Here is a 27756-nt window from a genome sequence, read left to right on the forward strand (position 1 = left end):
ACGGACAGACTGACGGACAGACTGACGGACAGACTGACGGACAGACTGACGGACAGACTGACGGACAGACTGACGGACAGACTGACGGACAGACTGACGGACAGACTGACGGACAGACTGACGGACAGACTGACGGACAGACTGACGGACAGACTGACGGACAGACTGAAATCGCGGACAGATTGTCAAACCGCCGGACAGAATGATGAGCAGACTGATGGCCAGATTAACAGACAGTCTGGCGGACAGATTTACGGACAAATTGTCAAACTGGCCGAAAGACTGACGAGCAAAGCGAATAACAAGCTAAAGGACAACTTCTGCATCAAAATCGACATCATTGACCTCAAAATATCCACAAAATGCACACAGAACCCAAACTCACATTAAAGCTAGTCTCCAAAATCAAAATGTTTCCTACAACATCCCCAAAAGCTAACAACTTCCAAAAGATGCCAAGAAGAAGTCATTTTATTTAAATGTCTTTATTTCCTTTTTTCTTACTTTTCTGCAATCGCAGCACAAAAAAGAAGGAAAATGAATTGTGATAGGGGATCTTTAAGCTTATAACCAAATTATAGCCTCACGACAACGGTTTGGTGCTTTAATTGTTGGATAATTTTTCAAATGACATAAATAAGTAAACGGACATTAAAAAAACAGCTCGAAAATGGAGGTTGGAGAACATGATGAAAATTATTTTAATTTCCGAGCATAACAGAAGCTGTGTAAATACAGTGGAAATGAGAGGAGAAAATTATATTAAAAAAGTTAAACATGAGAGAGCAAAAAAGGCAAGGAAGAGAAAGAAAAGAATTTCATTACAAGCTATAGACAAGGGGAAGAGAAGGCAAGTAGGTGGAGGAAATGTAGGATGTGCTAACAATTATAGAATCGATCCTAAATTAACAATTATTGTTACACTCATGCTTAACAAGGCTTCCTTTTTCTGTAGTTTATTTGGATGGGGGAGAAAAAGGTTCTGTGAATTTTGATTTTTTTTTTTGTTCTTTTTTGCTTCTTCCGGTGGACGAAATTTATTTTGTTCCGTTATAGCTGCGAGCACGTGGAAATGTCAATATATTTGAAAGATGATGAGGATTTAAAGATATTCAAGATATATTCAAATTTAAAAAAAAAAACTAATTTGGAGGTTAAGTAAGTGATTTGGTACTTTGATATTTTACAGCGATCTTTAATCTCTTTATAGATCAATTAGGAAACATTCGCTAGGGATTTAGACCTCTCCATCCACAATGCTCCCACACCATGATGCTTAATACTCTCCTCCCCTTAATTAACATTGCAAAATCTTCTAACATTTCTTTAACTTCGTTCATTTTTAAAACATACAATTAGGTTTAATTCCACTAGGAAACTAGGGTTATTTAACGGTATTTATATAGATACAGCGATATTACCGCGGAGTTTCTAAGCCTGGGTTTAATCCCATACAATGTCGTTGAATATTGGCATTGAATTAACTAATAAACAAATTCATCATCCTTAGTATAGTGAGTCCAAAATGGTCCATATTAGAGTTCAATCCAGAAATATTTTAGAATTTCAGAGAGCAGAAGGGTTTCCTAATCAAATGAAATGTATCAAAATAAGGGAAAAGGGGGTTGGTACAACATCCCATCAAAATACACTCCTGGTCTATATTTGAACTTGATGGAGACTCAGATTTTGGATGGAAAAATTTAGGAAAAGTCAATTCAAGTTGACTCAACTTCATATGAAATTTGGGTCAATTTCTAGCTCTAATCTATACTCAAATTCTCAAAACTACTCATAAAACAAGAACCATCTCCAGAAAAATATCCAAATGAGCACTCTCTTTCCTTAAACAATATCCCTCACAAAACTCCCAAAAACTACTTCAAAATGATATCTATTAACACATTCTCCATCCAACTTAATTGATGAACATTTTTCGCATCGACAATTCCTCCTACCCACTTTCTTTATAACATCTTCTATATCAACTTAATGAATGAATCGAATTTCAATTCATACATTTACAAATGTTCTGGGTAAATTGACATACGATATGGACAATGTCCTTTAATTAAGATATATTTAAACAAAACTTTTTTTTTTCTAATTCACCCGAAAATTTTCCTTACAATTAGCATTTTCTTGTTTCCGTGTTTCGTGTGGGGTGTTTTAAATGTTATGTAATGGAATGATTATTCATTAAAGGAAATGTTGACTAAATTGTGTATCGCAGCACACTAATTGTTTTGAAAAACATTAACTGTAAGTGATGTTAGGTATTGGTCGAGACTTACCACCAAGGTCTTACTATTTCCGACGTATTCTAAATGCGGCAATGGGCACCCAAGTAGACAAGGACAAGTCGCCAAGGAAGTAAGTAAGTTACCACCAAGGTGGCCACAAAAAAGTTTAGACAACGCTGATTTAAGGTAATTTTGAGGATGCTTTGTTCTGTGAATTTTTAGACGATTTTTTATCGGTCGAGCCAACAGATAGACAGGAAATGAGATTTGGGATTCGGGAGATCGGTGGTAGACACCTATAGGCTGTCAATATTTTTTTGGAAATGCCATGAACTCTATTTCGTGTGCGGTCTCGGTAGAAGCTTACCAAGATGTGTTGCGAACAATAAAAAGTCCCTCACACTGGGGTAAATAAAACGCGACAATTTGCATTATGAAGCTTGCCGAATAGACCAAAATTCTGTTCAAATTCGTACCCTAATGACAAACAACGTGAAAAAGCCAAGGTGACTCTAGCGTAGGGTCGGATTTTGCCAAATTCGATTCGAAGCCATGGTCATGTCATGTACTGTATATCTAATTTGAAACGTACACTAGGAAGAACTCGAAGACAACCTATGTGTCACGTCGGGACGAATATTGAGGAAAGGGGTCAAATCTGTAATTTTTTGTGAGTTTTTTCGAGTCAATGCAACTTTTCTCAATTATTGCGTTTGATACAAAAGTCCCTCCTGGTGCCACTGATACCACAATAACTACAAAACCTCCAAACAAGCCCCTTAATTCCTAGATATTTAAGGGTTTTCTAATGTCCCATATAAGATATTATTTGAAGAGAGGGGGGAAGAGAGAAAAAGGGAGGATGGAAAGAGGTTCCATATAATAAAACTTAATTTTTCATCTCTAATGAATTTGATTTAAAGAATGAAAAAAAAGACAAAAAAAAATTTAAATGAAAATGAAAAATTCATGGTTAAAAAAGAAATAATTTTCCTTACTAAAAGGACAGAAGGGACGAATACGAGATGAGCTCTGGGGATTTTAATAAGAAAGGAAAAAGGAAGCAAGACACAAAAAAAAATTAAATTTTTCCTTCAGGTCATCCTCAAACACGTTAAAAGTCTTAATTGCTTATGTCTCTTATTGACTTTATACATTTAAAAGGATTCGAAAATGAGCTTAAAAGCTTAAGGCAAGCCTACCTAATGTTGTGGCTTCTTAATTTTGTTAACCTCATAAGCAGATAATTTAGTCTTTAAAGAGCTGTCGAGCTTTTGATATTCTTAAGATATTTTGGATTATATGGAGGTGGAATCAGCATATTTTACATTAGTATTCAACGATTATTTTCCGTCATTTACAAAAAAAAAAGTTAATTGAGAAAATTTCCACGAAAATGATTTTCATATTGTTACGAATCAATGAGTTTTTTATGAATTATGACTGCTGTCAAAATGAACTTTTTGGGGTGCTTCAGGCAATGAATTGCTTACTTTCTTTCTTTTTTGTGTGTGTCTTTCTTCTTTTCTTACTTCTGTTGCTTTCCGTTGGAAGTATTTTGTGGCTTTTGTGATTTATTTACCTCGATTTGAGGTGTTTTGTGTGAATTTCAATCCTTTTTGGATTCTCATTTTAGAGTTCTTGGAAAGATTTTTATTAGGTCTTTGAACTGATTATTAGGTCTTTGAATTTAAAGAGTCAAAATTAAAAATAAATCTTACAAGTTTGAATTTTACGTTGAAAATAATTTGATTCGTGAAAAAAAATTTAAATTAAAATTTTTAACGATTTTAAAATTTTTAAATCAATAAATTTTTGATTTTAAAATGTAAAAAAAAAATTAAAAAGTTAATTGTTTTTAAAATTAAATTTTTAATTTTTCAAAGTTTGATTAATGAACTCAAATTTAAATTTAAATTGTCTATAGAATTTAGTTTTAAATTATATAAAAAAGTTGTAAAATTGGAAATTTTATATTTAAGGAAATTTAAATTTTAACAATTTTAACATTTCTTATTTATAAATTTAAATTTGAATTTTATTGAATTCTCTTATACTTGTTTTTATACATCTAATTCAATAGTTTTAAATATAAATTTTTATATTTAAATTTTAATTGAGTTTTATTATTACATATGTTTTATTTACTCTTCAAAACTTCAATTTTAATTTTTTACTAAAATTTTAAAATTCTAGCTAACTCAAACTTAAAAGTATCATATTTAAGTCAATTGAATTTTGAATTAAAATTTAAATTTAATTCTTGTTAACTTTAAAATTTCTAATTTTAAAACTATTTTTTTTAATTCAAAAATTTCAAAACTTTCAATTTATAGAATTAAAATTTATGAAATTAAATTTAAAATTTGTAGAATTTTTCATAAAATTTGTAGAATTTTATTTAAAATTTAAATTTACCGAAAGTTAAAACTTAAATTTATCAAAACTGAGAGAACTACAAAAATTTGAATCAAAATTTACTTTTTTATTTTGAATTGAAAGTTTGAAAAAAAAAACAAAAATTTTCATAGTTTTTTTTTTTTTTTTAAAAAATCCTTTTTCAATTCACATCACTTCAATCCTCAAAAAATCTCTTCAAAAATCCATCAAACTAACATCAAAAAAATTATTTTCTTCCCTCATTATTTATTAATATTCTGTAAAAGTATTAAAAAGCAACAGTAAAAATGAAAAGAAAGCTCCTTCCTCTCACAAGATGATCTTTAAAAACAATTAAATTATGAAAAGAAAAACTTTTACTTAGCGTTGAATATAAAAAAAACTTTTTTTTGCTCCTTTTCTTTTCTCATTTGTTGAACACGCCGTAAAATTTTTGTTCCTTTTCAATTTTTCCGTCTTAAAAGTGAAAAGACGAGGAAAAATTTCTTAAGCCAAATTTAAAGCGAAAGTTTATTGAACATTAATTTATATTTCATGAGATGGAATGAGATAAAAACATAAATAGAAGAAAAAAAAATACTCGAAAGAATTTTTTGACAAGCTTTTTACAATCGTGAACGTGAAAATTGATTTATTACAAAATTTATTATAAATAAATGTCGAGTCTACTCAACTTTTCTTTTATCTTTTGTCTTCTTTTTGACCTAGACGTCACTTCTCATTTATTATAAATTTTAATGTTTATTTTAAATGTTTCAATTTTTTTTTCAAATTGTTTTAAAAATATGAAAACCCATGAAAACATTTTAAATATTTAAAAATTATTTTTTTTAATTTAAAAACTTTTAAAAAAGTTTTGATTTTGAAATTTAAAATTTTTTTTTTTTAAAAATTTGAAAATTTTTTTGTTTTTAAATTTGAAAATTTGTTTTTTTAAAGTTTGAATTTTTGATTTTTAAAATTTAAGAATTTATTTTTTATAATTTAAAAATTCGTTTTTCTAAAATTTGAAAATTTGATTTTCTGATATTGAAAATTTGATTTTTTAAATTTAAAAACTTGTTTTTCTAAATTTATAAAATGTTTTAAATTTGAAAATTTGTTTTTTATAATTTTCTTTAAAAAATTTGAAAAATTGTCTTTTAAAATTCATGAAAAAACTGATTTTTAAAAGTTAAATTTTTTAATTTTGTTTTTTAAAAATTTGGTTTTCCAAAATCTAAAAATTTGTTTTTTTAAAAATTCAAAAAAAAAAATTAAAAATTCAAAATTTTGTTTTTTAAAAATTTAAAAATCTGTTTTTTATAAATTTAAAATTTGTTTTAAAATTTTTTTTTAAATTTTCCATTAAAAGAATTGTTAAATTGGAGTTGTTGGACACCCCTCAATATACCCTCATATTACCCCACAAATTCCAAACTTGCACCAAAAATTATTGAAAATTTTATAAAAAAAAAAAATCAACAAAAAAATATAAAAAAGACACTCACTTGATATCTATATTTATGAATTTCTGTCCTCTCCTGTGCTTCACGTCTTGTGTCTTCTTGAGTATGTTGTTTGTCTTCTATAACTAGCTACTCGACCAATGCGACAACTTTAAAAAAGTATCCTTGTATCAAATAAAATTTTCTTATTTTTCTTCAACTTTCTTATAATGTACATAAAATTTATTGTTATTCTTGTCACTTCATTCTTGTCGGTCTTCACTTGTTCTCATTCTACTATCTTCATTTCTTATTTTTTCGGGATGAATACGAGACATGCAATGGCTTTCAAGTGATATTCAGATTAAGTTTCATGTTATTTTTCTCTATTTATGATGCAAAAATTTCATTTTTTTTCAATTTTTTCTCTCAGTTCTTCTACTCATCTGATAAACTGATTCCTATAGAAAAGAACATAACGGGAATGTTTAGCGCATTTTTAAAATGGAAAAATGACAGATTTAATTTCAGTTTGATTGGGCAGGGTTACTTAGAGCTGGGTAGGCATGGGTAGAGCTGAGCAGGCTAGGGTAGAGCTGGGTAGGCTAGAATGAAGCTGGGTAGGCATGGGTAGTGCTGGCTGATGTGCGATCAAGCTATCGCACAGAGCTCGGATTTGAAGGATTAGCCTTGTTAGGGCTTATTTTGAGGGGTTAAGAGAGAAAAATTCCCCCTCTTCTCCCACTTTTTTTAGTAAATTCTTGAATTTTTTTAGGTTTTCATGAAATGACTTCTCTTTCTATCTTGATGTTACCTCCTGTCACTATCCAAAGCAACTGCCTTGTAGCATCAAGTCAATGTTCTAATGATTCATTTATCAGTCAAATACCATGACTAAATGGCTTAGAATAATGAGTTTTTGATTTCAATACTCAAAAAACGTGTAATTTTTCTCTCAGAAATTTGAAAATTTTTTGACCGTTAATTTTCAAAAATAATTTTTCCGTTATTTGATGATCAAATGACGATCGCTAGACTGGGGTATGTTTAGAGAGGAGAAGGAAGGAGTTTGGGGGCAAATCCGCTTTCCTTTTTGGACAAAATTACTGTCACCACCCAAAAATGCGCTAAAACCACATGTCCAAACACGGGGACATTTTGCATCATTTTAGAATGAGTAAAAAAAACAAACATTTTTTCCATGCCACGACGATAAACAAGAAGCCAGAATGTATGTATGAAAAAGGATTTCAATTTTATATATTTTTTTTTGTGCTGCTCTCACTTTTGTGTGTGTGTGTGTGTGCATGTATGAGGATAAAAAACTTTTTTAATAAACTACATCGACTGTTGTATGTATGTTGTTACTGGTTGCTACAACATGCAGACAGAAACAGAAATATACATAATAATTTGAGATACGAAATGCACAAAAAAAAGTGCAATTTTTACTGGAATATAAATAAAATGAAAAGTTTTTTTAACCACTTTCACATGTGTTGGTGCTCATATTCATGCATGAATTACTGCTCCACTTATTTTGTATAGGAAAAAGGTTTTAAATTTTTGCTTGCGGTTGAGTCTGCTTTGCTTAATGCTTTAAATAGCTTTTGCAGAAATTTTAAATTTTTTGTAGTTTTTTGGAAATAATTTTGTGGCTTTAAAATTCATGCTTTTAAGGATGAGAAAGCTTAGTAACACTAGATATTGTTGGATCTGATACTAACTTGCAAGTTAAACAGCTTAAAACCTTGAAATCATTCCTAATTTCGAGAATTAATGAATTTTTAAGTCAAATTTCAAATGTAAACAAACGTGAAGTTGGCTGCGAACATCAGTTTAAATTTCCAAATTGAATTAAAATGCTAGAATCAATTTAATTTTCATTTCAAATAAACGTGAAGTTGGTAAAAATTTGTTTAAATTTCAAAAAACCGATAAAAATTGTGTTAAAATGCTAGAATTAATTAATTTAATTATGATTAATTTCAAGTGTAAACAAACGTGAAGTTGGCTGCTAATGACTCTGTTCTTTCAAATTCCAAAAAACCGTTAAATTTCAAATTTACCATTTCCCTCAAAAACTTCCTTATTTTTATCTTTTAAAGGTCAAAAACAAACAAAATTTCTCAGAATTCCATGCCAGCAGTGATGACACTTTACAATGTCTTGGTAAAAAATATTACTGTGACTGACATAAACAATGAATCTGACATGAACAAATCATGATTTGAAGTTGAAAGCATCAAATTTGTTGCTTAGGGACTTTATATTTTTCCTTACGTTTGATATTGAAGTCTTTAAAAGAAAGGTAAACAAAAAGTACATGCTAATCTTTTATTAATCTACACAAAAAAGAGATTTTTCTTTTCCGCATTTTACTTGACATTTTTTTTATTATTTTTAACTTTGTTTTTGTGACACGAAAAAGTTTTTCCTTTTTGTTTAATTTTTTACGCTTTTCTGTGTTTTGATTTCTTAAATGCTGATGAAATTTAATTTAAATAAACATAAACTTGATTTCTAAATACTTAAACACAACATAGTCGCTAGGAGTACCTTTTCGTGGTTAGTTGAGGATATATAAGTCAATTTAACAAGAAAATTGTTCAATTAAGGAGACAGGTTAAAGTCGAACTCAGTATTAAAATTTTATTTTGAGTCGAGTCGAATTGAATCGACTTTTTCATGCAAGATCTGAATCGACTCCAAGCTTTGTGTCGAGCCCCAACCCCCCTCCTCCCAGGCAAAAATTTTGTCCAAGCAACAAGCATGCCATAATTGGTAATATTGATATATTGTTTAGAAGCATCCTGACACGGCAAATTAGCTCTTCATGTATCAACAATTTAAATGAGTTAGGGCTGGAGTTAAACAATAATAAGACTAACGTATATAGGCTTCCTTTTCCCCGTCGTATGAAGTACGACAGTCCTTTACCCCAGAATTAGTCCCTGTTTATCTCAAGAACTGCAACATGTCCCTTAAACTCTTCATTGATGATTATTTTGCTTGTAGTCCCTTTGTTAGTTTCGAACTCATGATCATTATATAGTAAAGAAGTCATGAATCAAGAAACCACTCCTATTAATGAGTCTATTAATGAATGTTACCTTCGTTATCCTTTGGATACGCTACTGAATAAGTCCAACTAAAATTGACTCTAAAAAGTCTTAAATAAAACAGAAAATCTTGAGAAAATCAAGTCAAAATAATCAATTGACTGCCCCAGTTATATCCTTTTCCGCATAAAAAGAACCGAAAGTTCCTTAAGAATTTTCTATCACCAAAGCATCTCCATGCCAAAAAAAATATCACAATATTTTCCCTTCCTCATTTTTTCCCATCAACTGTCTGTGTCAAAAAATGCGTAAAAATATCATGGTGTCTATGACTACATCATGCGTCAGAATAATATCCACAGTCAGTCTGATAACAAATTTTATTTTTCATGAAAGCATAAAGTTCCAAAAAGTACCTTTTGTCATTATCAATTACAAAGGATTTTTCATTCATTTTTTGCCACAAGAAAAAGGGCTCATAAATTTTCCATTTTTATGCCTTCATCATTGCGAAATTTAGCCACACAAAAAAAAATTGTGATTCTTTATGAATTGTGATGATGAAAGAATGGATTTCAATGGGAATAATAATAAGTTAATATACAGCACATACAGCACACACAGTGAGAGAAAGAGCTTTTCATTGCATCTTCAGTATTTTCTCGTTGTTATGAATATTTAATAACATTTTTTTCATAAACAATAATTTATTGTTCAACATCTTCATTCTTTGTTTTTTGCTGCTTTTCAAGCTTGTCCGAATAAATATTAGCTTCCGAGCAGTGTTGTTAAGCTTGATGCTTGGGGACACACTTGAGAGTTTAGTCAAGAAATGTGATTTAGGAGACAATCTTATGTAAGCTGATTTGGGTAGTAATCTGTGTCTGTGGAGATGATGTCTAGCTTAGATGCTTAGAGCATCTTCGTAAAGCACACTGTCAGGAAAAGACCAGAAGATAGAAATCAGGACAATAGTTCAGTCTGAGACTGACTTGAGCAATTTTTCACCGAATCAAGTTCAATTTGGAGTCAAGACGGCCTCAAGAAGAATTTTCACAATTTTTACACCATGTGCTTTCCGTGATCAGACAAACAGACTGAGGATATAGGTTTGTATTAGCTGAAGTAAATACTAAGATGACTAGGAGATCAAAAACCAGCACAAATAGCACAAATGGAGTAATCGATCAAAAAATAGGTTCCAGACGGGTGTGACTCTGACTTGGTGCCAGATTCAGTTTAAACCTGTCAATCACGCCAACCAGATGTCGGATTTTGAATTGATTAATGATGGACTTATGCTATTTAGACTGTCTAGATCATTTAGAGAAAGTATTTAATCGAATGGAACAAATTGGAATTGATGATTAATTTCTTTTAATCCACTATGTACCGTAGGGCATTAATGAAAGGATTGAACAGGTTCCTATTCTTAGCTAAGTCTGAGTTTGGAAGATTGTCTATTCATGTTGCTCAAGCTAGAATTAGCCGATCGTATGTCTAGTTACAATTTTAGTTCCGACTTATATCATTAATTAAATAACGGAATATATCGTATGTCTAGTTACAAACTTAATATTTGTGGTCGATTGTCAAAATAATCTGACTTCTCATGAAATTTGAAACTAAGAACTAGAAATTGGATAAATTGTGGTCCGATTCACTTAAAAGTGTTGAATTGAATTGAAAATTTACTAAAAAATTATGAAAGATGATCATCCAAATTTTTAGTTTGACTCAGAATTAGATTTTTCTAATGCTCAGAAGCTCATCTAAAAATTCATAAAATTGTTTAATTTTCACAACTTTTGCAATTCTTGATAATCGAAAAAATTGTGAATAATTATCCAATTTTAGTATTTTTCAGATGATTATGTCTGAGGCTTGAATATTCTTAGATCCTTGAAGTTCAGATCATTAGAAATTCAGATGATACTCAGACCACCTAACAGATATAGATTATGGAAAAATGATCCAAATTCTGGGATTATTAGTCAAGATTGATCAAGATTTTGAATTACTAATCTAGACTCTGTATAGTCTAGGATTCGAACACACTTCAACCCAATTATCATTTCATTCAACTTTATGCACATCTCAATTTCCCACAACCATCAACTCTAACACAGCCTCCTCCTTGGTCCAAGCAAAAAGCCACATAACAACACTGTTCTCCGACACCACTCACATGAGAAGGAAGCAAGAAAGAATTTTTTTCTCTTTTCTTTTTTTGTCACTGCTGTTAAGTTGAATTTTCCATATCTCAGCGACGACAGTTTTACACTTTTTGTAACTCACTTAAAACATTTTTTTTTTCTTTCCACTTGATTTATGAGCAATGCGACAAAATAATGTTTTATGGTAATAATTTTATGAGTGGATATAAAACACAAAAAAAAATTATCTTTTTTGATGTACTTCGAGATGTCACATCCACAATTCCTTATTCACATTTGATGGATATTTTCACTATTTTGTGCTACCGACCGACTTAATCAAATAAATTTCATTTCAAATTCTTATTTTTTTTGATAATTGACACGCGAGCAAAAAGCACATCCACTCGGAATGAACGTTAAACAATCACTGAATAATGTGCTTGGGACAAAATAGAATAAAAATTGCAAGAAAAAAGATAAACGAAAAAATAAAATTCAGAACATTTTTTTTTATGTTATTATGCTTGCTATCATCATTATCTCGTGACATAACAGCGCATACTCAACACAAAGATTCACGAGACCCGAAATTGACACGAATGTCTTGCACGAGAGAACTTTTGCCTTTTTGTTGATGATTTTTCATTCTCACCGCATATGTGATTCTTTTGTATTCCTTGTTTCTGTTCCTTTTACTATTGTTTTTGGCTCGGGGTTATGATGTTCATATACATAGACATGTAAATTATATCCATGGCGATATAGAAAATTTCTTTTTTTTTTAATGCTTAAAAACTTTTGACCACGTGGGAATTTTTTGAGAAAACAATTGAATTGAGATTAATCTTTTTTAATTATTGCTGTGGAGCTTTGAGGATTTTTTTGTTTTTGGGACATGAATATTTGAAAATGTCAGGTTAACCTTTGGTTTTGTTCACGTGTAGACGACGACTAGGGATGAAAATGAGAGGTATGGGAATTACAGATTGATATTCGATCGATTGATTATTGCTTAACTGTCAAGCTTTAAACTCTCAAACTTATGCCAAGCTGGAGACATTTCATTTTGATACTTTTCTGAATGGAACAAATCAATCTAGAAAACTTAGTGGTAATAGCTTATGACCGGAAATTTTAGGAAGCGGGTTCGATCTCGATTTGGAATAAGACAATGGGAAAGTTTTTTTTCTACTACAAGACTCAAGGTGCTAACCTTATTAGCACAAGTCGGTTAATCGTTCAGAAATCTAGCTCCAAATCTATGTGACAACTATGGCTTGATTAAGTAAATTTAAGTCACGCCAGAATCAGGTCAGAACCAGGAAAATTTTAGGTCGATTAACCGACTTATGCTATTTGAGTTTATAACTACAGCCTTGTCTATGAGCAGAAAAAAGAACGATTTCCTAACAACTTGTTCTGAATAGGAATCGAACCAATATCTTACAATTCCGGATCATACACTTTACACTAAGCTATTGGGATTGATTTTTGAAATGCTCGATTTGACAGAATGTAAATCTAAACTATTATTCTGTTTTTGAGGTTTCTAGAAGCCTAAAACTGGTTCCAATTAGTCAACGGTATAGCTAGTTATGAACTTAACATTTTATGACAAAACAAGAAGGTATACAGGTAAGTCCAAGGTAAGTCAAACATATGTCAAGTTTGTAACTAGACAAATAGTCGACTAGACAACTAGTCGAAGCCAATTATATTTAGACAGGTAACCTGACTCTGCTCAGAGCTTCTATCTAGTGCAGTGGTGCTCAAGCTTTTCTTTTGCGGCACATCTTGGTGGTAAGCGTAGACCGAAACCTCACACAACATCCGATTCATGACATTTCCAAGAATTTTTAGTTGCACACTAGTGTACCGCGGCACACAGGTTGTCCACCACTGATCTAGAGACAACGAGAATGTCATACATACACATGCCCTGACTAATAGCTTGTCCTTCGAGAATAAGCAACAGACAAATTGATCAATATGACATTTAAGGTACAATTTTAAAAATATTTACACAAAACCAACACATTTTGAGATTTCGTCTGAATTGATTGGACACAAAAGCTTTCATAAAAAAAGCTAATGTAAAGATTAATCTTCATTTTATTTCCTTTAGGGATCTTGTCTGTATTGGATAGAATTACATCAAATAATCGCCTTTTATTTACGTAAATTGAAAGTGACATGATGAAAATTCATATGCAAATGCTTGAATAGATACAGACGAAGGTTTACATGAATTATATTCCCATGAAACATATTCTCTGACAGTAATCGATTTTTGGGTGCTTTTTTTGTGTACCTCAAATTAAAAATTTCTGTGAATTTGACTGATACTTTGAATTGCTGCATCATTGATGTTCAAAAGAGACTGTGAATTTAATTGACGATAAATGACTCAATTTAAAATTGATTGAATGCTTTTGACAAATATTTTCGAGATACCCAACAATTTTATCAGACCTAATAAATGATTCATCTAATTCAGACATGACCTATTAAGTGAATTTTTGTGTAGGCTTGATTCAGAGTTGCAAAACAGGCACCTATGACAGGCAAAAACCGTACAAATTCTTGATAATTTTTTATGGTTTTTTCTTACAAAACCATACAAATTATTTTTTAAAAAAAAATTAAGCAAAATTAAGCAAAAACCTTACAAATTCTTGATAATTTTTTTAAGTTTTCCCTTACAAATTATTAAGAAATTGTACGGTTTTTGCCTGTCACTGGCACCTGTTTTCCAACTCTGGTTTTATTTGTTTTTATTTTTTTTTTTTGCCTTTTTGTGCACAAACACAATGGGCATGCGGATGTTTGTCTAACTTCCTTTCTCTCGACAGACATATTTGCTGTAAACAAAGAAAAGTAGCCAGAGGATACTAATTATGAATCTTGAACGATTAGTCTGTCTGGCAAATGTCCTTTTAAATTTGTTGTGATTAAAGGTATTAAAGTAGGTCATTTGTTGAAGATTTAAGAGTATTTGAGGAAGTCTTTAAATTGTCATCTTAAATTTGAGCCTTCGGAGAATTTTCTCGGAGTCTCGGTCACGTTTTCTAAAAATCATTGAAATCGAGACTTCGGAGAACTCTCGAATTAACTAGAATTTTTAGAAAAAAATTTCACAATCTGATTAGAACTACACGACATGATCATAAGCAGCAAAAAAGCAGCAGTTGCGTAGTGGTTATAGTATCGGCCAATGGAACCTAACAACCCGGGTTCGATCCCAGGGAAAGATCTAGGGATTTAGGTACTTTTCGCTGTTCTATAAATTTTAACTAGGATTGTGTGATTAGGTGCTACAGCTAGGCTGTGATACAAACTGGGTCATACAATTTGCTGAATCGAGAATCTATTGTCTTTCAAGAGTCAGTAAAATGCTAAAACTAAGCTGTAATCACCTCTGGCTAGTAGAGTTTCCCGAAGTATTCTCGAGACTAAAGAAGAATCGCGACTGAAACCTAAAGACAAGACCGAGACCAAAAGGGAAGTGTTCGAATGACCACATCTACCAACCTAAGACTTCTCAGTCTCGGTCTCGAGAACCTTTACTCCAGAGCTCGAAGTCGACTTCGAGTTCTGCTTTACTGACTAAGTCTCATTAACGTGTTAAATCATAAAATACATATTCCGTGCGCAGTTTCACGTATCGCAGTTTTACGCCATTAATTGAGTCAGAATCAGCCGTCAAGCTGTCGTCAGGGCAACTTTGTGTCTTAACTTAAAATACTGCAACTTAGCAGTGCCCCAAGAACACGTACTGCTGTTTAGGTTAATAAAAATCAAAAATTGAAGACAATACAATCCAGTCCATCACTAACAAGAAACAAATTATCCTTTATGTTCTTAATTTAATTCACATTAAATATTTTATTTGACAATATCTTTTTTTTTTAACACATTCAGTGTCTTACAGTCCATGAATGACCTAAAATATGCTCGAGCGTCTTCGATGAAGGCAAAATGTTCTTTTTTTATTTCCATAATATAAAAAGAGAAAGGAACGATGAAAAAGAAAATGTTGAAGATGAGATGAGAAGTATGTCGGAAATGGCAAAAAAAGGGTCAAGAATTGACAATAAAGATCGCCTGAAATTTCATAATAGCCCATAAGTCATACTGTTTTCCGGGTTTATTATTTTAACTGAGGATTCCTTTTTTTCTTGTGTGTATAAAAATGCCGTAAATGCCTCTTCCATATATACGCAATGAGGATGATGGCTAGTAGCCGTGGAGCGTGTGTGTTTTATTATTATTTCAACTAATAAATTTTCTGACAATTTTTTCCTGTATTATTTTTTGCCTCTGTTTTAAGGCATAAAAAGATCCAAAAAATTATCTCAAGAGATGCTGTCCATTGTTGGCATGTCTGTCCATTTTTAGAAAAAAATGTCAAGATATTGTTTGATTTTAAAATCGATAATAAACAGTCAGTCCATCAACCTTCAGAGTGAACTAGCAATGACCTAGTTGGAGATACTTCCTGTTAATGACCATGACAGGATAGAATTTTTTTTGTGAAATAATCGATTGAATGACTATGACATTTTAGGAAACATGCTTGTTGATTGTAAATTATATGTTGTCGTTTTATGGATTTGACTAAATTATTTAAATGTTATTAAATTCCTAGTTTTGGTAAATGATGGGGTTATAAAATGTTAGATCTAAATTTGTAGGACACATGGTTTATTTATAGGAGGTTAAGGAGTTGGCCTATATTTTGCTTAGCGACAGAGAAAATTGGATGATAAAATTTAAGACGTCTGTGATTAAAGAATGTCCAAATTTGATCTAATTTCTTTCTGAAAATTAGAAATAGACTCAATAAATAAAGTTAGTTTTAGGCAAGATAATATAGCAATGCAGAATTCAAAATTACTATTTAATATCCACGAACTAAAAAACAAGATCCAGTAAGGTCAAAGTAAATCCACGAAATAAAAAACAAGATCCAGTAAGGTCAAAGTAGATCCACGAAATAAAAAACAAGATCCAGTAAGGTCAAAGTATATCCACGAAGTAAAAAACAAGATCCAGTAAGGTCAAAGTCACTTCTACGAGCTAAAAAACAAGATCCAGTAAGGTTAAAATGCATCCACGAACTAAAAAACACGGTCCAGTAATGATAAAGTCACTTCGGAATCAATAAAACAAGATCCAGAAAGATAAAAATCATTTCCAAGAAAGTATCAAAAAAAATAACCAAATTGTTGAAATAAAAAACACATTTTGTCAATTCATTAAATTAAGCGAAATTTAGCCGGCTAAAAAAATTCGCTAAATTTAGCGAAAAATTTAGCCGGCTAAAAATGCTCGCTAAATTTAGCGAAAAATTTAGCCGGCTAAAATACCATAGCGACATGGCTAAATTTTTCGCTAAATAGCGAACATGCCGATCTTGGTGACTTCGACAGTCGTTTTATGGATTTGACATAAATGTTATTAAACATGGGGTTATAAAATGTTAGATATATATTTGTAGGACACATGGTTTATTTATAGGAGGTTAAGGAGTTGGCCTAAATTTTGCTTAGCGACAGAGAAAATTAGTAATAAAATTTAAGACGTCTGTGATTAAAACAATGCCAAATTTGATCTAATTTCTATCTGAAAATTGGAAATAGAATTAATAAATAAAGTTAGTTTTGGGCAAGCTTATAGCGATGCTGAATTCAAAATGACTATTCAATATCTACATAGATCAAAACTAGATTTTAAGCAGTTATGTGTCTTTGTAATGTAATCTCCGACGGCCATGCAACATGGAGACAGCCCTATGACATGGAGACAGCCATATGACATGGAGTCAGCCATATGACATGGAGATGACCACATGGAGACGAAAATATGACTTGTAGATGGTCATATGACATGAAAACGGTCATATGACATGGAGGCGACCATATGACATGAAAACATCCATATGACATGGGACATATGACATGAGACGTACTTCGACAGCTTAATGAACAATATCATGTCAAAATTGGATCTTTTGGCAACATTAGACTAAGGACCGAACTTAGTCTCATGGTCGTTGTGTTACTATCAAGCGTGCCTTGGCAAAAATAACCCCTCTACCCTCGTTTCCTTGCTCTATTTAGACAGAATTCTAAAGTTTCTTATGATTTCCTAACTCCTGACTAAATGCGACTAAATGCGCTGATTCCAATACAAAATTCCAAGTCCATGTCTCATTCAACTTCATCTCTCAACTTACTCTCCCTTCATACCTCATATATCTAAATTTAATATGAAAAATAAGTAAAATTATAAAATTTTATTATTATTCATGGACATTCTATCCTCATCTTATTCACAAACACAGTGATATGATGAGATAAAGGAAAGGAAAATATAAATTTTTTTTTTCATAATAAAAAGAAAATTTAAGGCACAAAAAAAGTAAGTGAAGGTGGTTCATCAAGAAGAATGAAATGGATAATTTATAGATATCGTTTTTAAAGGAGGGAAAATAAGGAAAAAAATTTTACGTTTTTTTTTCGGAAATCTCTTTTCATTTCTTTCTTCCTTCCGTTACGGATATGACTGTCATCAGGAGTATGATAGTATAGTTGGGAATAAAGATGAAATTGTATTAATTTTTTTGAATAGAATCGGAATTGGAAATGTTAATTTAATTTGTAGAATTTGAACGTGGAGGATTTTTTTTTTTTTGAGAATTAAAAAATTTGACAAATTGTTGAAAATTTTTCATTGAAGATAAATTATGAAAAAGTTGAAAATTAAATTTATTTAATTTTAAAATTTAAATTTTGTTCAATTATTAAATTTTTTCCAATATCCTTTTTCAAAGCTTTTCAAAACTAAATTTACAAAACATAAAACTTTGATATTTAAAAAAATTAAATCATTTTAAAGAATGAAAATTTAAAAAAATTTCAAATTTCAAATTTTACAAAATTTCAAATTTTACAAAATAAAAACTTTCAAATTTTACGAAATGAAAAATTTTAAATATCAAAGAAAATTCAAATTTTGAAAAAAATGAAAAACTTAAAATTTTACAAAATTGAAGTTTTTAAATGTTGAAAATTGAAAAAATTTCAAAATTTTACAAAATCAAAATTTTCAAATTTTAAAAACTGAAAAATTTAAATTTTTCAAATTGAAAAATTTACAAATTTTTCAAATACAAAAAGAAAATTTCAAATTTTTCAAATTGAAAATTCTCAAATTTTTCAAATGAAAAATTTTTAAATTTAAAAATGGAAAAATTTAATTTTTTTTTAAAAAAATTTAAATCTTTTATTTTTAAAAGTGAGTAATTTTTCATAAAGTTTAAACTTCCAAGAAATTTCAATTTAAAAACATCTTAAAGCCAAAAAATTAAAATTCATCACCCAAAATAATTACAAAATTTCGACTCAATACCAAAAAATGTAAAACTCTCATAACAAATAAGATCCATCATTAAAACAACAAAATAAGAGTAAAATGAGCTTTATGATAGACATTTCATCCTATTAGACTTTATAATAATAATTATTTCAATGCATAATAATCTCAACATGCAAATCAGGTTTTCATAATTAAAAAAACATCTCATTTATCTGCTAATTCAACAAAGCTCAATTCTCGTTATACATAAAATTTATGTACAAGTGAGCAGAGTGTGAAACTGTCTTAAAAACGACCGTTAATTTTTTTTTCAAAAATATTTTTTGTCGTTAAAATTTTCAAAAATATTTTTGTCGTTAAAATTCAAATTTTTTTTGGCCGTTTTTTTTTGTAACGTAAATTTTTGTTTTGATTGGAATTTGAGACGTCCACACTCTGCAAATGAGAAGGAACTGCTTGTTTTTCGGTATATGAAGGAATTATAAAAAAAATAATAAAATTTTTATCATATTATGATAATGATGATATAAAAAAAAGCAGCATAAAAGGAATGAGTAGGAAGAAGATACAAAGATATAAATTATGTATATTCATGAACGGTTATAGCGTTAATAATTATCATAACAGAAATGTGATGCTGTTTTGTTACCTGCCATCCTTCTTATTATTTGTCTCGTTTATCTTCTTCTTCCCATTTTTCCTTTTTTATTTCTCTTTGTGGATTGTGCTTTAAGAACAAAAATTTTACATGAAAAATTAACGAAAAAGGTCATGACATGAAAATTAGAATGGAAATCCACGTGTAAAGGACAAAGACATGAAAATTAGAATGAATTTATGATGCTAAAATTAGAATATAATTAGAATTTTTCTCAAGTATCAGTTGGATAAGACTTTATAAATTGTAATGAAGTTGATCATCATGATTTCTACTTTAAGGGGTGTTGATTTATGACGTAATGGAGAAATTTGACATTTTAACCCCTTCTTCTTCCTCCTCTTTCTTCTAGATTGATCCTTATAAATATCCCAACCTATTCCTTCCCTGGTCTGTAATAAGTGAACATGTCCTCACACTTTAGTCAGTTTCTAGCTAAAAGTAGTAGGGGAATGTTGGAAACCATTCGAAAATTAGGTAACGATAGCCTAGATTTCAGACTCCTTCCTATCGTAACGCTTGATAACAATGAATATAAATCAGTGCTTTGAAATAAAATTGTAACCCTTCTCATCCTTCCAAAGGTTTACGTAATTTCCGAAAGCACTCTAGTATAATGATCATCAATTTGATGACCTACTCCATCAGTAACGACTTGGATTCAATCCCAGTGAATGTTTTTTTTCCGATTTGGGTGCATTTAAGCTGTTTTAGCCATTTTAATTGGCTTGTTTTGTCACATTTATTGAGTTGTTCAATTTTATGTATGAAAATTACAATAGTTTCGATTTGCATGTAGCAGGGAAGTAGTAGAAGTTTTTGTAAGATGGGCGAAAGAGAGTGGGGTTGTTTTGAATCTTGGGACTTTGAAAATTGTTTTGGGGCTAGGACTCGAGCGTCAAAACGCCTCTGCTATAAAGAATTATAACTCTGCTATAAAGGATACAATTTTCAAATCTAGTTTTCGAATAAATTCAGGCTTTCGTTTTGATCTTTTACTGACGTAACTTAATACTTTTAGGTGTATTCTATCCAAGTTCTCTCAATATTCTTTTGGTATTGATAACTGACAGACGGAAGCTAGAAATAGAGCCAGTTTGCATTTGGTATTGGTGATTGACAGACGGAAGCTAGCGTTAGAACTAACTTTAGGAGATATCAGAAAGAGGTCATGGATCGCAATTGATCAACATGACCAACTATGTAAGTAACTAACTCAATCTTGTAGCTCTCATTCCGACAATGTCATGCTACTTTCAAATATTCCCAAAAGTTCCTAACATCATAAATTCAAATCAACTCAATCTAAAGCACAAAAAAAGCATCAAAAAAATATTTCCATCTAAAGCTCCCATCCAAATGATATAATCCCACCAAGTCATTTCAACAATTGTTTCTATTATCGTATTTTAAAATACAAATATGTACACATAGAGTATAAAGAAATAAAAAGAATCTAATAATAATATAATATAATATCCACGAAAAAAAAGACTGAATGTAGACAATAAAAAAACGTAAGATGAAGAAGAAAACATCAAGCAATAGAATATGATGATCATAGATGCACGAGATGAGGAAAAATAAAATATAAAATTATTACGAGTAACAAGATAAAATGAGATGAAGTCGTGCGAGAAAGTATCTTGTGGAATTTTTTCTCTCATCTTTTGTTCTTCTTTCCATCTCCAAACCATCTCATCGTACTGTATTGTGTAAGACATAGAGCCTCTGTGATGTGTAGGAAGCGAAAAGAAGCTCAAGTTGGGATGGAAAACGGGATTGAAATGGGGAATTTTGGAGGCGCAGAATTTTATAATTTTTTCAAAATTTTGAATTTTTAAATTCTACAAAACCGTTAAAATTTGAATATTCAAATACTACAAAACTATTAAAAGTTGAATATTCAAACTCTACAAAACCGGTAAAATTTAAATTCTACAAAACCGTCAAAATTTCACTATTCAAATTCTACAAAACCTTTAAAATTTGAATATTCAAACTCTACAAAACCGTTAAAATTTGAATATTCAAATTCTACAAAATCGCAAAGATTTGAATTTTCAAAATCTACAAAATTGTTAAAATTGAATGTTCAAAATCTGCAAAATCGTTAAAATTGAATTTTTAAAATCTACAAAATCGCAAATTCTACAAATGTGTTCAGTTTGAATATTCAATATTGTTATAATTTGAATATCCAAACAATTTAAAATCGTTGAAACTTAAATTTTAAAATTCTACCAAACTTTTAAAATTTGAAAATTTTAAACCTACAAAACCATTGAAATTTGATTTTTAAAATCTACAAAACCGTTAAATTGCAATCTTTACAAAAAATCCATTAAAACTTAAATCTTCAAATTCTACAAAACCGTTAAATTCCAAGAAAATTACGATGACTTCCCAAAAACCCAAATTGCAACTCCCCAACCCACAAACATCCTCAAAAATCCCGCTAAATAAACAAGAAGAAGGGAAGGAAAAATTTTACGCGAAAATGTAATTTGCTCATGTAGATGCCAATTGAATATAAAAGTACTACTGGTACTTCTATCGCTTCCTTAACTGAATAGAAAATGTAATGAAGGTAAAGAAAAAGTCGCGTAACATCAACCATCGTTTGTGAGATATTTGTTGAGCTTATTGCTTACAGAATGGTGAAATGAATTGTTTACATTTAAAAAAAACCGAGAACTTTTCTCATGCTTTAACAGAATTAAAGAAAATTTCACTTCTTCTATTTTCACATCATCAAAATTCAACCTCCTACCCTTCGTTATGTTCACTCTTTATCAAGCCATAGATAGATATCTGTGGCAATGTGATGGTAAAGCTTACTTTTTTTTCTTTTACTCCATTTATATTTTTCGGGTTTGGTTTTGGTATTTTTACGGCATCATCTGAACGACGTGATAGCGATTGGGGTTATTTCTGTTTAATATATCCTTGTGATGATTTTTTGGGGAACTTTGGAGTTGGAATTTTGGTAATTTAGATGAATTTGGATGTGAATTTGATGAAAATCAACAAATTATTGAAACAATGAAATAAATAGGAGTTTTAAACTGTAGGAACAGCAGTGTTAAGAACAATTGAAGAAGAATCTTAATAAAAAGTAGTCTATGTAGCTAATAAAAGCAATAAAGTACTCAAAACTCACCTTAAAAGTTCATTTATCATTAAATTTACTAAATTCTTCTATTTTTGCCTCATTTTCTTTCTTTTTCCTACGCTTTTTGCTGTTGCTGTAACCACTAATTGATTTAAAACTGTTTTTCACTTAATTAAACTATCTCCCGAGTGGACAGGCATCTAGTTAAAAACTTGCCATTTACTTGCCTATCAATGGCTGGTTACTTTCCAATAAACTAGCCTATGTAACTAACCGTATCTGAGACTAATGACATTTTTGGAACGTTCCATATAAAACTATGTACAGTAATGTCTAGTTAATGTCTAGTTAACCATAACCATTTATCATTTTATAAATGAAGACATTTGTTAATTTAATTATTTTGAAAAAATCAGAATTACAATGCCTTACTAGCAAGTCACATAACTAACTGTTTTTGACAAAAGTCGTTAAGTGCACACCATTCATTGAATATTGTATTAAAAAAATTTCCAGAAAAAAATTGCTCTTATAAAAGTGATTTTGATTGCTCTTGTGAAGTATGTTTCACACAATTTCTATTTGTAATTTCTGCTTGCACTTGTGAAGTATATGGTTTCACACAAATTTCTTTAGAAATCAACTTTCCATGTGTCAAGTTAAAGTCTCGTTAATGTCTTGTTACGTTGTCGTGTATATTTTTGGCAAAATAAATGGCTAGTTGAATGGTGTCTAATAGTAGACATTAACTAGCTGTGTCCACTCGGGTCTAATTCACTTTTATTTGTCAAAAACGTGTTTCTCAATGCTTACTGAATTAATTTTTCAATTAAATTGTTGTTTACAAAAAGTTGATTTCCCCTCAAATCTTGTTTGAAATTATTTTGACCGTTAGCAAACTTTTCATCTTAAAATTGATAATTTGAATCAAAAGCTTCACATTTTCAACTTAATTTAGCTTATAAAATTCAAAATGTTGCTTCTTTTTCCCAACAAAATGATCGAAAGGGTTTTGAAACACAAAAAAGCACTTTTCCAAGTGTTTATTTTTCATTTTCGTCTTTACCCTTCTCTTCCTCCACCTCCTCTCATCTCTTCACTTGATTTTTTCTAAATGCTTGATGAAAATGATTTTAAATAGCAGAATTTATTTTACTTTGCGAGGGGATGAAGAAAAAAACGTTGTTTATTGCTTAGTAGTAACCGCAAGTAAAATGAAAAATAATTCAAAAAACACCCGCAGGACTTGAAAAAGGCATTAGAAAGTGTTTTATTTACACACTTTTATAGACGCGCTTTTTTGTTTTTTATTTTCCAGCTTATGAACTTCCTTTTTATCGTTCACTTTACTCAGTTAGCTTGAGTTGATTTAATTATGATTTTATTGTAGCAAAAGTTTGTGGATGATTGAGGGTTGTTGTGTCTTGTTTTGGATTTAATTTTGATATTATAAAGTCATTTTCACATAATTTGAATTCTACAAAACCGTTAGAAAGTTGAAGTTTGCAAAATTGTTGCAAAATTTGAATTTTACAAAACTGTTCTTAAATTTAAATTTTACAAAACCGTTACATAATTTGAATTTAATGAAATTGAGACATGATTTAAATTTTACAAAATTGTTACAAAAATTGAATTTTACAAAAATGTTCCAAATTTTGAATTTTACAAAACTGTTACAAATTTTAAATTTTACAAAATTGATTCAAATTTTGAACTTTACAAAACTGTTACATAATTTGAATTTTACAAAATTGTTTCATAATTTAAATTTTGAACAAAACCGATAAAAATTTGAATTTTACAAGACCGTTAGAAAATTAAAAATTTAAAATGCGCATTTAATTTTTCAAAATAACATTAAAATTCTCTACTCACCTTAATCTCTAACCTATAATCCTCTTGCGTGAATAAAAATTTTTTCTTTTTGCTTATGTAAAACAGATTTTTATCCACTCTATAATTTTTTTTCTGTTTTGATATGCTAATGTAATCAAAGTTTACTTTATTTTTTCATAGTCTTTTTTTGACTTAACCTCAAAACGTACATGTTGAAAATTTTAATATCCATATACTTTTTTTTTTAATTAAAAAAGTGTAAAGCAATCATAAAAGTCAAAATAAAAACTGTAAATAATAATAAAAGTCACATCATATGAGTCGAATCCTTCATCATAAGTTTGCATGCAATTTTTACTACTTATTATACGCATGAACAATTTTATAGGATATGATTTTCTATTTGAAAATTTTATAAAATAAAAAAATGTTTAAACTATAATTTGCTTTGAGTTTTTATGTTTTTTATTACAAATTAGTGGTCGGCTCTAAGCATAAAGTTGATAATAAAAGTGAAGTTAGTTAACAGCATTAAACGTATATTTACTTTTAAAAGAATGTTTTTATGGTCTATATCAAATGTCATAATCATTGTTGCATAAAATGCAAATGAGGAAGGAAAATTAGTGCGTTGATTAAAAAATACAAATTTGAATTTATAAGTGTAAGAAAAAGTATTTAAAACCTTTATAAATGGCTCTTATGCACAATTTTATGTTTTGCAATTTTATTATTCATTTATTTAATGTTTGCTCAGATTTGAAAATACAAAACATTTAAAGGTTTCAAATTATCAAAAAATTCAAATTTAAATTTTTTCTAATTTTAAAAAATTTCAAAAAAATTTTTTTATTTTTTAAAAAATTTTACTTTTATTTGAAATTTTTTAAGAAATTCGAATTTAGAAGTTGAGTTTTAAAAAAATGGAATTAAAAAGTTAAATTAAAAATTGAAAATTTAATTATTTGGAAGTTTTTAAAAAACTTGAAATTAGAAATTTAAACATTTTTAAGCTATTAAAATTGAAAATTCAAATATTTTTAAGTTTTAAAAATTACAAATTTGAAAACTTTTGATTTTTTAAAATATTTTAAATTTGTTTAAAATTTATTTTAAAATTTTTTAAAAATTTTTTCAAATTCAAATTTTTTTAAAAATACAAACTTTCCATTTTTTAAAATTTTCTTTAATTTTTTAAAATTCATATTTGAAGCAATTTGCGTATTTTTGCACTGCTACTGATTCTACTATTTCCTAGTATTCATTAAATAAAATTGTCAATTTATTCTCAACAATACAAAAGAAAATATTATGCAAAATGTTGATTAAAAGCACTTAACAATGCATACAAATGATGTTTTTTTTTCGTACTTCCATCCCTTCTTCATCATACTTTTCATAATTTTTTTACATTTCACAATTCTTTTTTTTTATTTGATCAAGTGAGTGAATGAAAAAGAAATTGTTGACAGAATAAGGAAGAAAAGTTTAATCATAAAATGCATTTGCATAAAGAATTTTTCTTTTATTTTATTTCCTGATGTGTGAAAAGCTAGAATGTAAATGCAGTTTATGGGAATGTGGAAAAAATCTTATTTTTCATCTTTTAAAATGTGAGAATTTAATTAAAAAGTTGTAAAAATCGTTTTATTTTTATTTAATTTTTTTGAGATAAAATTCTGTTTAGAATGTTGGGTAAAATAAAATTAATGCAATTTCAACTTTGAATTTTGCTGTTAATTTAATTTAAATAACTTTTTTGTAAAATATTAAACAAGAAAATTTCAACTTTTAACTTCGTAGACATCTAAATATGAATTAAATTCCGAAAAAATATAATTTTAAAATTCTAACGGTTAGCTCTTTTTATTTTTGAATTTTGAATTTTTTTAGATCGTTAGGAAGAATTTACGTTGAAATTTCAATTTTATAACGGTAAAAAATTATTTGAATTTTCTATTGCATGAAGTTAGCTCCCAATTTGTGAAATTTTCAAATTTATTTAAAACGTTACAAATTTTCTAATTATGAAGTTATAATTACATTTAAAACATGAAGTTTTCAAATTTATTTAGACTGTTTTAAAGAATTTACATTGAATTTTAGGGGAAGAAATTTGGTTTAACAAGTCACAATCCATTAAATATTCAATCCTTTATCTCTATTTTCATCCAAAAAAAGACCAATCTTTCACGAGCAATTCTGAAACACTTCACTATAAATTGGATGCAACCGATTCATGATAAAAAGCATCAAATCAACACACTTATTGTTACTAAAAACAGCAACTTCCAAACCCTTCAAATTCACAAGAAAATGTTGCACATTTGCAATATGCTTAATATGATTGTTATCCATGTAAATTTCTCTCAATTTTAAATTATTGTCAAACATTCGTCCATTGATTGACATCAATTGATTGTTATCGAGAAACAGCACTTCAAGATTACGATTTTTGCTGAACAAACGCTCATCCAAATGTCGAATTTTATTTGACGACAATGACAATTGCTCAAGATAAATTTGATCATTGAACGTTGTCGGATGCAATGACTCAATATCATTTGATGTAAGCGTTAAAAATTTCAATGTTGTCAATCCTTTAAATGCATTCTCACTCACATTTCGTATACGATTCTCTCGCATATTCAATGTTTTCAACATATCAGCACCATGAAAGCAATAATCCTCTAAAACTGTAATCGCATTGTGTGTTATATGAACATTCATTAAATTCTTGGCTAGAATAAAATCACCGCGTAATAGAAATCTCAATGTCGTTGAATGTATGACGAGATAACGTAGATTCTTAAATTTTGTAAATATATCATTTGTTAGATGCTCAATTCTATCGGTATTTTCAATACGTAAACTTTGAACATTCATATTTGTATAGTCAGGATAATGTTGACCTTCAATTGATGAAATTCTTGCATAATTTCCATTCTCTTCATTCCATTCCGTCACATCACAACTGTATGACTGCCATACCACATCCGATTTATATTTACATTTTAAAATTGTACATGTTGTGATTAATATTAAATGGCAATATAATAGCTGCAATCTGATGAATGTTCTAAAAATTGTGAAAATAAATCATGAAAATTTATTGTTATTTTCTCAGCTTTTTGACTTACTTCATGACTTTTTTTAAAATTATTATAGTTGGCAGCAAACCACAAGGTTGTAAATTTACATAAACTAGTCGATTAATCAAGCTTTTGTGGATTAAAATTTGTTGAAAAAATAAATATTACTAATTGATAAGGTCTCTCTCTTTTAATGAGATTTTGGTGGACTAGAATGAGATGGGAGAGTATTTATTATAAGCTTTTGAAGAGCATAAAGACTGTATTTGTTGAGATTCAATTATTAATTGCACGATTGGCTATTCAAGTGTCAATGACGCATCTGGAAATAAATTGTAATTGAAATTCGTGAATGATCTGCATTTTTCTTGAAAGGATGTA

The 27756-nt window shown here is 29.3% G+C and overlaps 2 protein-coding genes across 3 annotated transcripts in view; both read right to left on the reverse strand.

Annotated features, from left to right (window-relative positions):
* Positions 1–22577, reverse strand: part of LOC139098689 (chondroadherin-like) — a 57948-nt gene extending 35371 nt beyond the window's left edge. The window contains exons 1-3 of one of the 2 annotated variants that reach the window (XM_070650952.1): positions 22493–22577; positions 6333–6531; positions 6134–6255 (exon numbers count right to left, since the gene is read on the reverse strand). The gene's annotated coding sequence lies outside the window, so the exon portion shown is untranslated. Of the gene's footprint in view, positions 1–6133; positions 6532–22492 lie in introns of both variants that reach the window. The other variant, XM_070650951.1, reaches the window with a different exon arrangement.
* Positions 22578–26413: 3836 nt separating this feature from the next.
* On the reverse strand, positions 26414–27551 carry LOC139098688 (insulin-like growth factor-binding protein complex acid labile subunit). Its single transcript, XM_070650950.1, has 2 exons — positions 27424–27551; positions 26414–27362 (listed from the first exon to the last, which is right to left on the reverse strand). The coding sequence occupies exons 1-2, from the start codon at positions 27426–27428 to the stop codon at positions 26474–26476; spliced, it is 894 nt and encodes a 297-aa protein (XP_070507051.1). The 5' UTR covers positions 27429–27551; the 3' UTR covers positions 26414–26473.
* Between the last annotated feature and the right edge of the window lie 205 nt (positions 27552–27756).

Source organism: Chironomus tepperi, unplaced genomic scaffold, assembly GCF_022539635.2.
Source record: "Chironomus tepperi strain 1889 unplaced genomic scaffold, CSIRO-AGI_Ctep_v1 contig_450, whole genome shotgun sequence".
NCBI lineage: Eukaryota > Metazoa > Arthropoda > Insecta > Diptera > Chironomidae > Chironomus > Chironomus tepperi.